The sequence below is a fragment of the Phyllostomus hastatus genome, unplaced genomic scaffold (assembly GCF_019186645.2).
Source record: "Phyllostomus hastatus isolate PE091 unplaced genomic scaffold, TTU_PhHast_1.1 phas_contig_40, whole genome shotgun sequence".
In the NCBI taxonomy this organism is placed as follows: domain Eukaryota; kingdom Metazoa; phylum Chordata; class Mammalia; order Chiroptera; family Phyllostomidae; genus Phyllostomus; species Phyllostomus hastatus.
In genome coordinates, this window is record NW_025333872.1 from 14,566,294 (window position 1) to 14,581,047 (window position 14,754).

Genomic DNA, 14,754 nt, shown 5'->3' on the forward strand with positions numbered 1-14,754 from the left:
TATACACGTTCTAGGACAGGCAGTAAAAACCACTTGCTTCATTCTATCTTCCTCACTTAGGCTGAAACTGCTTCCTGTGGTTCCGAAATCTCATTGAACCATGATCTCCAAGGCTGTCTTCTCTAATGCTGGCAGCATTGCTCGGTGCTAAGTACACTGAGAGTCAGGAGCCTTGGGTTCCGGTACTGACATGGCCAAGGATTCTCTCTGCGACTTTGGAAAGTTACTTAATCTATTCTTAGAAGAAAAACTAAATTCCCTACATGACCCCCTGAGCTCATGTAAAGCCATTTTCTTTCCTCCTCACTCTACTGTGCCCTCTGGCCTCTGACAGTTTATAAAACTTGATGGGTCCTTTGCATTTGCTACCCTCCTGCCTGACTCTCCATAATGACACCTTCCTCCCCTTAGCTCAACATTAAAGACACTTCTTCAGAGAAGCTTCCTCTGAGCACATTTTATAAAGTAGCCCCTATCGTTTTCTATCACTTTGTAGTTTTTATCACAACATGGATTCATTTGTTTATTGCCTGGCTTCCTCCTCTACCCCTAAGGGTAGAGGCTTTGTTGCCTTATTACCATGGAGTCACCAGCTCCTGACACAATACTTAAAACATAGTAGGAACTTGATAACTGGGTGGATGGACAGATGGATGGGGAGATGGGTGAATTGGGCACATTTTCACCATAGACATGCATATCTCCTTTGCCAATTGACATCAAATCCATAGCAATAGTGACTGGCAGGGGAATAAAGTATTTGATAGAAATGGGTCCCCTGCTAAGACCCTGAAGAGTAATCATCTGGGTTCACAGACATAATTTTAAAGAAAACAAAGGTATCCCATGTGGAACATGATAATGCCCTTCATATAATTTATTTTACAGTATTTTTTCTGGTTATTAAGTTAGTACATGTTCACTGAAAAAATACATAAAAATAAACAACTGAAATAAATATGACCAGTCTACAGCCCCCAGGGGATGAGTACTGTCATTGTTGTAGAATACATCCTTCTAGTCTTTTTTCTAACCACCTAGCGTATGTGTGTGAAAGCATGTGCATTATATACACCACTAAGAATAAATAATACACTATTTTGTGATTTGTACCTTTCACTTTCCAATATATTATAAGCATGCCACTCTCTGGTTAAATAGTCTACAACATGATTTTTAAAAGTTTCTTATATATTATCATTTAGATGCATCTTCATTATTGAACACTCATTTCAAGTTTTCTGTTATGATACTTAAAACTTCAAAGAACATGGTTTTTCATAAATATTACATATTTCTAACTGCTCTCATAAAATAATCCTAAAAGTGAAATTGCTGGGTCTCCAAATATAAAGAATTTCAAGGTTATTAATGCATCCTGTCCCAGTAACCTCTGCAGAGTGTTCTACCCTTCCTTCTCACTGGCAGCAAAGAGCAGTGCTGGCTCCCCTCACCCTCAATACTGAGTATGCACTTTGTTTAAGTCATAGGGCACTTACTTTCATTCTTACTCAAGAAGGGACACCCACATTTGCTGGCTGCAATATCCGGAACATTGAGTAGTAGTAATATTCAAACAATAGTCATAGAAAAGTCATTAGTTTTAATGGGGGCCAAGGCTCAGTTGCCCCAGCCACATCCTAGAGTGAAGAGTAAGGACATAGAATAACTCAGAGGGAATAGCTCTGGGCATCTAGATAAAGCCCACAAACTCTGTGGAGGCAGGAATGGTGACGTGCACATCTTGATGTCCAGCAGCACTGACTCCTGAACTGTGGTCTCACCTGAGGATAAACCTCCAGGACCCCATTTCCTCTGTGACCTAAAGAGAGCTCTTCAAGCCCTTCAAAAAAAGCAACCAGCCAACTCCTTGACTAAGCACAATCCTCTGGTGGTAAATTCATACTGAAATACCAACCATCTCAGGACATTGCCAAGTCAGACTGCCATGAAAAGAACCGATTATCCCTTCCATTCTGTGTAACTGATCTTGTTTAATTTTATTTTTTAAATGGGAAAATAGGTCTTCATTAAATAATCTGATGCAACCGCTCCATCTAGATAAGAAGTAAAGAAGGAAGCAGGGTCATGCTCAGCAATGAAAAACCCCACTGCATGGGAAAGAACTGCTTGTGGAAATGAAGGCCATCCAGATTCCCCAACGTAGTCAGATTGGATTTAATGACAAATTTAATTTTAATAAAAAATGCAATTTTTTATTAAATTTCTTTAGGAAAGGGGGTTTACCTGGAAAGTTATAGTACTTATTTGTTTGTTTTTTAAGTTCAAAAAATCCTGATAACCTATATCTTCAAAATCCTAGATCTGCAGTAATTCTGAGCCTGTGCAACCCTCCTTCTTCTGAATAAATAGTGTACAATCTGCTGGATTTCACTATGACTTTTTTGCATACTTGTGAATCCGCTTGGAAAGAAAAGAAAAAGGAAAGGGGAAAGGAGCCTTCTGTTTTTCATAATGTCTAATCTTTTTCCCCATTGGCATTCACCAGATGTTGCTTTGGATCGGAAGATAAATATTAAAATCTAAGCAAGAACAAAGCAGGCTGTTTACTGGGCAGATTTTTCAGATGTTCTCCTGAACACTTGAAAAGACAGGAGATGCTTTGATATGCAAGCTGGCTGGAGTCCACCGTGGAACAGTTCCTGCAACAGGAGGAGTGGGACCCGGGGGCCACGTCCACCCAGCCTACAGTTCCTGAGCCTCCATCAGTCCATTGGCCATGACTCATGGGGAAGGTCAGGGAGGGAAAGCACAGGGTTACCTGATGAAGAGGCCTGAGAGCGATGGAAAGACTGACTCTGTCCAGCGACCTGGTACAAAGAGGCACTGGGAACTTTCTTCACAAATGTAGAGGTAAGGCCATGATCTGGGCAGTATCTCTGTCCCCACAGTGACAGTCAAATCACACTGCACATAGGTGCGGCCGGAGGTGTCACAGCTCTCCTCTTCGTGCTTCAGGTCACATAGGGAGGCCAGGGACACTGCAGGAAAGGGTCACCATTAGCTTGGGCAATAACCACGGAAAGAACTGAAGGCCTCACATTGTTACATAAATGAAGTTCCTATGTTTTGCTTTCACTAACCAGAAAATAATCAGCTTACTTTTCTAAAAAATGTACTATGTGTACACAACACACATAGAAGAATATAAGTAACATTGTTGTAAAATATAAACCATCATAATGAGAAAAATCCAGGTGAACATACCAGCCAACATAAAGTCTAAAAACAGTCATGATGCCCTCAAATCTGTGTGCCCCTCGCCTAGTCCACCCTGTCCTCCCTGTTCTCAGAAACCACCACCTGCATTCTTAACACAGTTTTCTCACAGGGCTTTTTATTCCTTAATAAGAGTTTATTCCTAAGCAAACATTAAGTTTTACTTGTTTTTTAATTCTATAAAACAGAATATATGACATAATATTCTTTGACCTGATTTTTTCACTTAATATTGTATTTCCAAGCTTTATCCATTTTATCACATGTAACTGTTGTTCATACATTTTCACTGCTGTTTAATAACATACTGTGTGAACATACAACAATATATTTTTCTTTTCTCTTACCAGTAGACTTTTGGATATTTCCTAGTCTTTGCCACTACAAACATGTATAAAATTTTCTCTAGGGTATATGCCTTAAAATTACATGTTTATAGGGTAGGTACAAGTTCAACTTTACAAGCTAGAACCCTATTGTTTTCAAAGCAGTGTGTCATGTTACATTTCTACCAGCTACATTTTTGAGTTCCCATTACTCCACATACTTGTCAGCACTTGGGATTATCAGATTCTTAGTTTTGGCCAGCCCAGTGAGTATACAATGGCACCTCATTACTTCATTTTCATCATTACTTTTTAGATCAAACAACTTTTTATGTGTTTAGTAATAACTCATGTCCCCTCTTCCATGAAATTCCTATTTCTGTCATTTGTCCTTTTTTTCTATTGGAATGTTTATCTCTTTTTTTGATTTGTGTTCTTTATACATTCTGGGTACTAATCCTCTGGAGGTTATACAGTTACTGATATATTCTCCAGGCTTGTGGCTAAACTTTTTGTTCTCTTTATGGGATCCCTTAATTAAAAGAAGTCCTTGATTTTAATAGAATTATGACTATATTTTGTATGACTAATATTTTGTAAAGAAGAAAAGCAATTAGTTGAAGCCCCCTGACATTATGCCATTTCTTTCCAGGTCAGGAGACACAATGTTAAGAGCATCAACAAGGCAGACTGGCAATACCCTTTAACAGGGAGATGAAGAAATCTCTACATGAGTTGGTTTTGGAGCAGCCCTGACTGAAAAACCTTGATGAAATAAAGAAGAAATAAAAATTTTCTCTAACCTTCTACCTCTGCGGCTAGCCTGTCCACGAGGTACCTGACAGATGTTATCAAGAACTGTGGGCTTGAACCTAAGCCCTGCCTGCACCACACAGCCGCAAGCCACAGGGTAAACAAGGTAAGTGCACTGGAGAGGTTTGCACTTATTCAATCACGTGCAAGTGTTATTATCGTTGCTGGTACATTCCGAAGCACCTGCTGTGTGACAGGTTCTCTGCCACTGTGTTCTGAATGAATCATAGCAATTAAAATGGCTGACAAGTAAGACTCACTCCTATGGTAGACGAAACATGAGAACTTTTCAGTTAGTAAGCCCCAAGGCAAACAAAAACAGGCTCAACACCAATAAAATAATGAACTCATTATGGGTGATTAGGTGGATGCAAATTGACAAGGTGGATTATGAAAAGTACGCAGGGCTGGGATCAGAATCTGTGAACTTTACTCAAGGTTCTGCCACTAAATAGCTGTGTGAGCTTAATCACTTTAGCTTGTCATGCCTCGTGGAAAAGTTAAAGTTTCATTAAAAAGTCATGTAGTATAATTCAAGGTATAAATGCAAGAAATCCAAAGATCAAAAGAGCTTGCTGATTTTATAAATACAAGGTATTAGTTTCACCTGAGAAGATGTTTTAACAACCAATCATGTGAAGAAAAAGCAAAATAAAATTCTTCTTTTGTTAGAAGCACAGTTTGGGGAAAAAGATAAAGATAGATGATACCAAAAGCAGGAAAAAAAAGCCTTTTTAGAGCTGCACCTTTAATGCCCCCTGCCCCGCTGATGAAAAGAAAACAGATTTGTACTGTGGTATCAGAATAAGCAAACAATAATTAGGAAAGTCTGGGTTCTAAGCCATCATCTGTATCCCTGAATGTGAAACATCACTTTCCTCATTATGCAAAGTCAAACTAAGGAAAAAAACTCAAAGCAAGGGTCAGAATTCAAAGTGACCTTAGCAAATTAGAGAAGTTAGGAGAAATAAACAAAAGACTAAATGGAAATAGTAAAGCAGTAAACCACAGAAGAAAAAAAGAAATTATACAAATATGAGATGAGGAATTTCCAGCTGTGCGCAGTTATGTTAGAAAGAAAAAAAAATACCTTGGAATAATGGTAGGTAACAGAGAGATTATAAATCAGCAAAACAGCTGTAATTTTAAGAACAAATATGGGACCAGATTACATGTAGGCATCTTATGATGCTACCCACTACGGTCAGAACTTGCTTACACAGAGGGGCTACGTAGCTTTCGGCTTCACTTTAGGAAAGAACACCAGAATTCAGAGAGGGCTCAGAAGTGAAATACCAAAACATTTATACGTTGGAATGCTTCAGACCCAGTAAGTCCCATGAATCTGTGTTTCTAATAAACTCCTAGGTATTGCCCCTGCCATTGCTCTAGTGAAAATAATAACAGTAACATTACCTTCTCAGTAATTCTGAGCGATAACATTTCTCAAGCATAGCATCAATGAGAATGATTGCATTAGACAGACTGAGATTATTCAGCTTGCTGAAGGGCTGCCAGTTGGTTAAGTTCGAAAAAGTAGAGTAGGGGGAACGGTAGGCAAATGAATGGATTTCTCTGTGAATGGCAACTGGGAGACACTTATGAGGATTGCTGCTTGTGAAATAGTCCTCTAAAAAAATCTCTTAAAATATGACAAATTTATGTAACAAATATACATTGATTAATTACATTAAATTCCTCCTGAAAGTTAAGAAATAATTAATAGGTTCTAATAATTTATGAGACACACTCCATTTGACGACTTGATGTCCATTATAGACCTATTTCATAGAAACGCAATGTGCAATCATATACTCAAAATGTTTTATTCAGCTGCAGGGGGTCAATAGAAGCCCCAAATGCCATCCTGGATCATAAGTAAGAAACCTTAGGGGTTGGTTTTTACCAGTTCCTCTCCATCTTTGGACACTGTAATTAAGAGTCTTTTGAAACAGACTTTTTTTTTTTAATTAAAGAGGAAAATAAGTCAACTTGTCCATTTCCCTTAATGATCAGCTTTTGCACAATCAATGAGTGTTTGGTGACACCTAGTGGCCATAATGAAAGTTACAGCTTCCAACGCATTTTCCTCTTAAAAATCACAGAATTTTTAGTCCTTTTCTAAAACATAATCAAATCTTTTAAAATAAAATTATTTCTACTATTCCTCTCCTAAAGTTATCAAATTCCCATATCACAATTTATCTGACCCTGTATCCTCAGTGATTTTTATCTTGTACTTCTAGTTAAAATCAAGTGCCTTGAAATAATACCAATGGGCTTTAAACAGTTAATTTAAGCAGTAAATATATATGAAAGTCTTTAAAAAAAACTGTAGCAGTATTAGTTAAATATTAAAGTCTAGAAATGCAGAGTCTTGGTTTTCTGTTTCTACAATTTTCTAATTTCTTCATTTATTCCTTAACCGAGCACCGATTTTGCAACTACACTGTGCCAGCACTGTTCTATGCATGAGAGGCAGAATGAAAATGAAACAGGTACTATCTTAAACTTAAATGTTTTACTGTATCTTAAGTTTCTTATTATGGGATTTTTAAATTAATGTGTTGATTTTCGTATTGTAGAATTTTAAGTGGAATCAATTTCTTCCACAATGTTCTGCCTATATACATAATAGAAAACTCAGTTTCTAGCATTTTACCCAAGAATTTTTCTCTTCCTTTTGTCTCCCTCCCCCTCCTCTTCCTCCTTCTTGTCTAAGACAATCCAATGCAAACTTCCATCACAGGAATATTATCCATCGCAGAATTTTTGTCCAAGCTCAGATGAAGAGATGCTTTGTAAATCCTTCATGCACATTCAAGTTGCAGACACATCAGAATATAACTTATAGCACTATACAGGGAGCACGTGTGCAAAGGGTTTTTAAGTGCACAGGTACAATATCTGTCATTATGCAAACAAGTTAATCACCTGGCTAAGCTGTTCCTGCCGTGATGATAGCAAACATATCCCTTTGATTTTTTTTCCCCTGAAGCTTATCCTGTATTGTAAAGCCCGGACGTGGGACTATCAAAGCTTTGCACCTTCCTTCCATGAAGCTTAAAGCAGTGAGAGATCATGGTGTTTTACCGACTAAGGGCTCAAGTAATTACCTGAACATTGCAGAGTAAGAGGATGATGTTCATGTTGGCTATTTGCCTATAAGAATTCAAGAATTGTGAGCAATTAGGCAAATGTGCAAAAGAGATAGTCAGTCTGGTGGTCTGATCCCTTCGCCAGTGCCTCAGGTCAGCAGGTGTTCTCAGCAGCCCCACCCCAAAGACCGTGATTTCTCCGACATAGCTGTTATTGAAACCAGTATTTAGAACCAAAAATTACATTCCCCATCATCATATGACTACAATCAAGAATACAGGTGATAAATTTTTGTTGCCATTAATATGACAAAAGTTAGTATGTACCATTTTAATATAAGGTCATTGATTCTAAATACCTACCATTTTAGATGGAGAGTAGAGAAATTTCTTTTCCCAGAAACACATTAAAAAAATTAGGGGTCAGCACAGTGTTAATCACAAAAATGAAGCCAAAGAATATCAATTTCATACATACTCTTTTAAAACATACAGCATTTTGCCCTGGCTGGTGTGGCTCAGTGGACTGAGTGCTGGCCTGTGAACCAAAGGGTTATTGGTTTGATTCCTAGTCTAGGGCACATGCCTGGGCTGCAGGCCAGGGTCCTGGTAGGGGGAGCACGAGAGGCAACCACACACTGATGTTTCTCTCCCTCTCTTTCTCTCTCATACCCTCTGTCTAAAAATAAATAAATAAAAATCTTAAAAAAAAAATACGGCATTTTTACTGACCACTCAGGGGATGAACCAAGCAGCTGAAGGCGGACACGGTAGCATTAGCCAGGACTTGGCAGGGGGCCCCACACACAGCAGCTGAGATGTTCCCTGGAGAAAACCCAGCTCCAAACACATGCAGAAGCCTTCCACCCACGCAGCCTTTAAAACAAAATGACAAATTCATGATCATAGAGGCAAATCTCTCCTTCTTTACTTGACTCAAAAGTCAGATTCATGCTTCCTTGCTGCTCATCATTCTTTTCACGCCCTGCAGAGAGCGCACAGCTGGCTTCAGGTCCCTGGGATGCCCCCGTTTATCTTCACGAAGCTCTGGCCTCCTTGTTTGTCTGATCCCAACCACACTGAACAACCTATAAAAATGTATCACTTTTACATAGAAAGTAATGCTTATTTATAGTTCTTACATTTTTATATGAAAACAAAGTGTAAAAGGAAAATAAAATTTTCTCTAACCACCTATCTCCCTCCCCAGAGGTAGCCATGTATAGAGTTTCTTACAAATCCTCCAAGAATATTCTAAGCATATGTATTTTTTATACAGAGATATTTCTATAAACATTCTTATACAACTTGCATTTTAAAGCTATACCATAGACATTTTTCCAAGTTTGTATGTATAGACCTAACTCATCACTTCAATAGCTACCTAGAATTTTATTATATGATCATGTCATAATTTACTGGGTAATTTTCCTATTGATTGATACTTCCACTATTTATCCTCTCTTGCTATTCATAGTGCTGTAATGAACAGTACACTTTTTTTAAACTGTTAAAAGTTCTTAGAAATTGAATTTCTAGGTCAAAGGAAAAATAAATTTTTAGTTTTGATGGATGTTCCCATTTTTCTCTCCAAAATAACGTTATACCAGTTTACAGTCCTGCAAGCACTGTACCAGAGTGCCTGTCCCCAATGTTTTGCATCTGTCCGAGAACCAGTTCAGGTAAACATCACCAGGACCCTCAGACATGTGCACCCTCTCGTCCACGCTGAGAGGGGAGTTCCAGTTCCTGCTGCCCTCACAGCATGTCCAAGAGGTACTTGACAGCCACCCAACAAACTCCAGAATAACACTTTTCTTAGGGTGCATTTCATACCTCTGCTTTCTCACCATACAAATTATGGAATCTTAGAGTTTAGAAAGGGAAACCAGGGAGCATCCAGCCCAAACTCCTTTATCAAATTAGGAAGCTGAGGCTTAGAAAGTTACGCAGCTGAGGTGCTGATACACTAGGGATCAAAGTCCCAGTCCCTGTAGCATGCCACCTGGATGAAGCCAAACATATTTGTTCTAAGAAAAGTCTTGACTAGTACTTCATCAGTCTGAGTTTCAGCTCCCACAATTCCTCTCTGCTTTCTGCATCACCATCGAATTTGAGCTATCTCAAGTGCATTAAAACTTTAAGTGAAGAGAAACTGAAACCATCATTGGAAGAAAATGCAAGGCAAACTTCAGTTTCTCTAAAAGGAGAAAAACATTCAACCAATACAATCATAGTAGCCAAATGGCCTATTATTGGTGGGGTATGAATTCATCTGTAAAGTATCACATAATGATTTTAAAAAATCACATTTAATAAGTTTAAGATAATTCAAGTTGACACATAAGTATAAAATAAGTGAAGGCATTTATGTTCTACTTAAATGATCAAATGATAAGTTCTTAAAATGATATTATTTATTTAAAACACAAGTTAATTGTGTAAAAGCATCCAATGAAAATACAGTCTTGTTCTTGGAGAATATGAGCACTTTCTTTGATGAAAAATAAAGCCTCACACATGGAGCATGACAAAGACAGCTTTAGGTCTGTGAGAGGCCATTCAGGCTTCTCCCGCCTTCTGTTGTTCAGATCCATGTTAATTTCCTTCCCCTTAGAGTACTGAGAGAAGCTGCTAATCCACTTACATAGAGGAAGTGCTCTGTCTTATTTGCTTGGCTTACCGAAGTTCTCAGTCACTGCCGTAACAGTAACTCTCGATGTGAACACCAGGACAGATGAGGCCCACCCTCTTGCGTGGTCATAACCTCTGACTTGGTACTTCCCGGCAGGAAGGGGTGGGACCACGCACTGGAGAACTGTGCTGTTGCCAGAGACACCTGCACAGGGTGACGTCCGGATAAAAATGTCAACGTTCTCAACTCCTGAGATCTGGGCCACCACAAAGGTTAAGACATCACCAGTGTGAGAAACAGAGAGCAATTCCGGGGTGAAGGTGTTGCTGTAACCAATGACTCCTATCTGGTAGGAACGCCCATCTACCTCTATGTCCAGGACAGCGGATCCGTTCCCTGCAGGAACAATGCACTGGATGAGTTCAGCGCTGATGTTCACCGTCAGGCAGGCCTGCTGGCCAATGTAGACACACGAGCGGCTCTGCCCTCCCAGGGCTGTGCCCTCTATGGTCAAGAGGCTTCCACCATATATGCTGAAGTTCTTGGGGAAATAATGAAACACCTGAGGCAAAACGGAGAAGTGTCTGGAAGAATTACCAGAACAAGCATACCCACTCCTTGAATAAAAAACGGATAGGTAGTGGAGCCCTGGGGTCAAGTCACTTATCCAACATGCCACATGGCTTGCATTAAAGAAAGTTACAACGCAAGGGAGATGATTGTCCAAATACACCATGGGTTCATCGGCTGTGGTGCCTAACCTCTGACCTCTAATCAACACTGAAGTCAGAGACCCACTGGTGTTAACAGTCAAGGTGTCCACTACAGGAGTTGTCTCCTCCCTCAGGAAAAGGGTGCAGTTACCCTGACACTCGCTGGGGAGCCCATTGACCAGGACTGTGACGTTAAGGGTGAAGGAAGCACCAGGCAGGGAGTTACCCAGTGGGTTAATCTGGCAGAGGATTGCCTGGTCCCCCAAGCTCAAAATCACACAAGTAAAAGGGCCTGAAAGATCAACGTGAACTGACTTCCTCCTGGAGGTAAGAGCCAACCCCTGCACTGTGAGGACTGTCCCACCACAAGCTGACCCGTTGGCTGGGAAGATGGCCAGTATCTGAGGTGCGACCACAAATTGCTGGGGCACTGCAGACATGTTAGCAAAGCCCATCTGCTGCTGACGTACTTGAAGAGGATAGACACCTGCCTCCACGCTGTACAGAGGAAAGGAGCAGCCAGACAGGCTCCTGTTGCTCCAGAAGGACTGGGTGTCAAGACTGCAGTTCAAGTCCCCCAGAAGAATCACTGAGTGGGAGAGGTTATATCCTTCCACATAGAGGCTCAGGCTGCTGTTCGTGAATTCTCCTCGAACGGCAGTGACCACTGGTGTTGTTGCCACCTCATATGTGAAGGTAAAGCCCTTTCCCACCAGACTTGGTGCAGATCCCTGGGTGAAGGGCATACTGCCAGCCCAGACCTCCACGGGGGCTGGGACAGTGAGAACGTCGACCACAGGCAGCAGGAAGGTGGGCGAGGTCTCACACCAGATGTTTGTCTCTGTTAAGTTCACAATGTCACAGGACTGATTGCCCACAAGCACCCAAATTAAAGCTGGGTCCCTGCTGAACCCTGTTCCTGAGATGCTGAGAATGGTTCCACCTAAAGCAGGAACACCAAAAACAAAATATTAAAACTGACATTCAAAACTAAGAACTCACCACACCCGTGTAAGCCCCAGAGCAACTAAATGGAGGTGGGTTGTGCGAGTGAAACTTCAACTATATCGCCTCACCTCATCCATGTTAAATTTGTGATCATTTTCGCAGGAGTCAGATAGGCTGAAATTCACATACCATAAAACAGTATAAATTATTATATAGGAAGTATGCTTATAATATTTAAGACAAAATTTTCAAGTAAGTTGATAAATCCTAGAAGCCACAACTTCTATAATTCACCAATAAAAAATTAAATTTCTTGAAGTGTTCTTGTCATCTGCTATATTATCTGAAATGTTAGTCAATATTATTATATATATTATTATATAGAAAGAGTATATGTGTATTTTACACAAACATATATACAATTTATATATTAATGAAAAGCCAAATTCCTTAGTCTTATCATTTCCCATATTATCTCACATATTATTTCATATTATACTATGTTATGTGAAGTATATGTATATTTTTTATATATTCAACTTATACACTAATGAAAAATCAAATCTGTTGACATCTTCTACTTATCCTCTATATTATTCTATTACTATTTCAATACCCATATATTATGTAGTCATATATATGATTATATATATATATGACTTGTCAAGAGCCACTGAAACATGCTTGTGAATTTACTGCTATATTCACACTTTGTCTTGCACTCTAGCTGAGGGACAATCAACCCATCTTCAGGGCAGGGGTTGGAGCAACATACCCCGTATCATTACTAAATCAGTGGTATAGCCAAGAAGCTTAAAAAGGATTTTACTATCCTCATAAAAAATAATGTGCTATTTCATACACTATCGCAATTATTATTCATGTGCAAATATATAGCTTTCAACTTTTTTTCTGAAAATAGTTTTCTAAATTCCTCTATTTGCCTTGTTCTCATGTCTCCCATACTGACATTTGTTTCTGACTGCCTGTGGGTCCTTCACCTGCATCCCTAGAGGAAAGTGAAGACACCAAACCTCATTTCCCCTCTCCTGACATGTGCAGAATCTAAAAGGCTAACACAGAAGATCTTCCCTTACTTTTCTAATATGCATTCAAGATGTGCTACCCATTAAATGTTTCAGTATCTTTCTATGAGTAAAAAGAAAAAATGAGGCACTTCTTCTTTTCATAAAAAATGTTTGTCTGAGCGTATTGAGGAAAGGAATCCCCAAGTTTTCACAGCCTCCAAAGTGTACCACCCAGTTCCTGGAGCACAAGGAAAACTCCTCTCCCTGTTGCCCACATCCGATCTCACTGGTTAATCAATCCAGAAACACAATCTGAATACCCAGTGCTGGGTAAACCACACCAGTCACGTCAGAGCCACTCACCCAGAAGGGACCCACAGCAAGGCTCGATGCTGAAAACTTCTGTGATATACTGGATGTGAAGACCGACCCTACAGAATAAAATGGGGAAGTTGCTATGGTGCATCTGAGAGACTTAGGGAAAGACTCAGAAAGGAAGCATAGGACAAAGAGATGTATGTACTTGGGAGAGAAGAAGGGAGGAATGATGGAGGGCAAGTGTGAATACATCGCCTAACAGCGAAGAAAAGAAATGGTGAGGAGATGATGTTGGGTGGGACGTTTTCCTGGGCCAGTATCATGTGGTGGCACCAGTCCCATGTCCTTTTGCTAACTTTCCAGAGAAACACTGGGCAGAGGGACTTCAGGGCAAAGAGGAAATGAACACGGCTTGTGCCATAATTATAAGCCATTTATTCAAAACCCAAGATACACTCTTATTTAAATATAAATTCTTATTAAAGCATAAACTCTTCTACCTTTGCTTGTAGATGCCCACCCCACACTCAAGAGCCATGATGTCCTAGAGCCAGAAAGTTCTGTTCCCTGACAAGTAAGTCAAAATTTTCCCCAAAATGGGCTTGAAAGTGAACTGTCCTGTAGGGTTTCTGGGATGTGTTCAAATGTTACGATTCTTATGTATTTGTCCCCTAACTTCAAAAGAAAAAGACCTAACTCAAAACTAGAATTCCTCAACTGAATCACTAGACAACCAGAGAGACTTAATATTAATGGCAAGTGTCTACCTCACCCTTCTGAGTGAATGCTGATCCCATTGATGGAGACGGAGACTCTGTGGAGGCCAGCTGGCAGCGGGGGCAGCACCACCTCTAGGCCCTGAGCAGTCTTTGCGTGAACTGGAGCCAAGGAGTCCTGGACGAGGACGTCCACATCCATGTCCGGGTGGTCCACCAGTCGCGCCATCCCGATGAAAAGGGTCTCACCTCCTGTGTTGAGAAGCATTTCTTAGCCTCTGTGATATGAGTGTGTGGCTTCAACCACCTATTCAATTCTAAAACTGTCTTTTATTGTTAAATACATGGTTAGCCCTGTGCATAATGCCACAATCAAGAGTTTTACTGCCAAACTAATATTTTTCATGAAACTTCTAGCAATTTTTTAAAGAGAGAAGGGAAAGGAAGGAGAAGAAGAGGGAGAGAAATATTGATGTGAGGGAGAAACATCAATTGGCTGCCTTCTGTACGTTCCCCCAAGCAGGGATTGAGCCTGCAACCCAGGCGCGCTCCGACTGGGAATCGAACTGGCAACTTTTTGGTTTGTGGGACAATATCCAACCAACTGAGCCACACCCTCTGAGGCTAACCATGCCTTTAATAGAGCTATGGCCTATGACCTCAAGAGCATAAAAAGCAAATTTGTCAGGACAATTATATTCAAAAGGCAAACTAATTTATCTCAGTGTAGAGGCAAACCAAAAATAGTTTGGATGGCTGGAGGCCTTCACAAGCAGCAAATAGAACCCCACGTCCTGTTTTTTAACTTCCACTTTTCTAGGATAGAAGTCTAAAGCTGTATCTTCAGTTTGCACCAAACCCCATAACAATGATGTATATGAGAACATATTTACAGTTTACAGAGCGCTTTCACATATGT

At 40.0% G+C, this 14,754-nt stretch overlaps 1 protein-coding gene across 7 annotated transcripts in view; it reads right to left on the minus strand.

The window, feature by feature from the left end:
- PKHD1 (PKHD1 ciliary IPT domain containing fibrocystin/polyductin) overlaps positions 1–14,754 on the minus strand; it is a 450,367-nt gene that overhangs the window by 371,450 nt on the left and 64,163 nt on the right. For 5 of the 7 annotated variants that reach the window (XM_045843319.1, XM_045843323.1, XM_045843321.1 and 2 more), the window contains exons 31-35: positions 13,892–14,087; positions 13,165–13,232; positions 10,161–11,768; positions 8,210–8,353; positions 2,783–3,002 (exon numbers count right to left, since the gene is read on the minus strand). In XM_045843319.1, the coding sequence (XP_045699275.1) occupies positions 2,783–3,002; positions 8,210–8,353; positions 10,161–11,768; positions 13,165–13,232; positions 13,892–14,087 (2,236 nt within the window). The remainder of the gene's footprint in view (positions 1–2,782; positions 3,003–8,209; positions 8,354–10,160; positions 11,769–13,164; positions 13,233–13,891; positions 14,088–14,754) is intronic. The other 2 variants (XM_045843324.1, XM_045843325.1) reach the window with 2 other exon arrangements.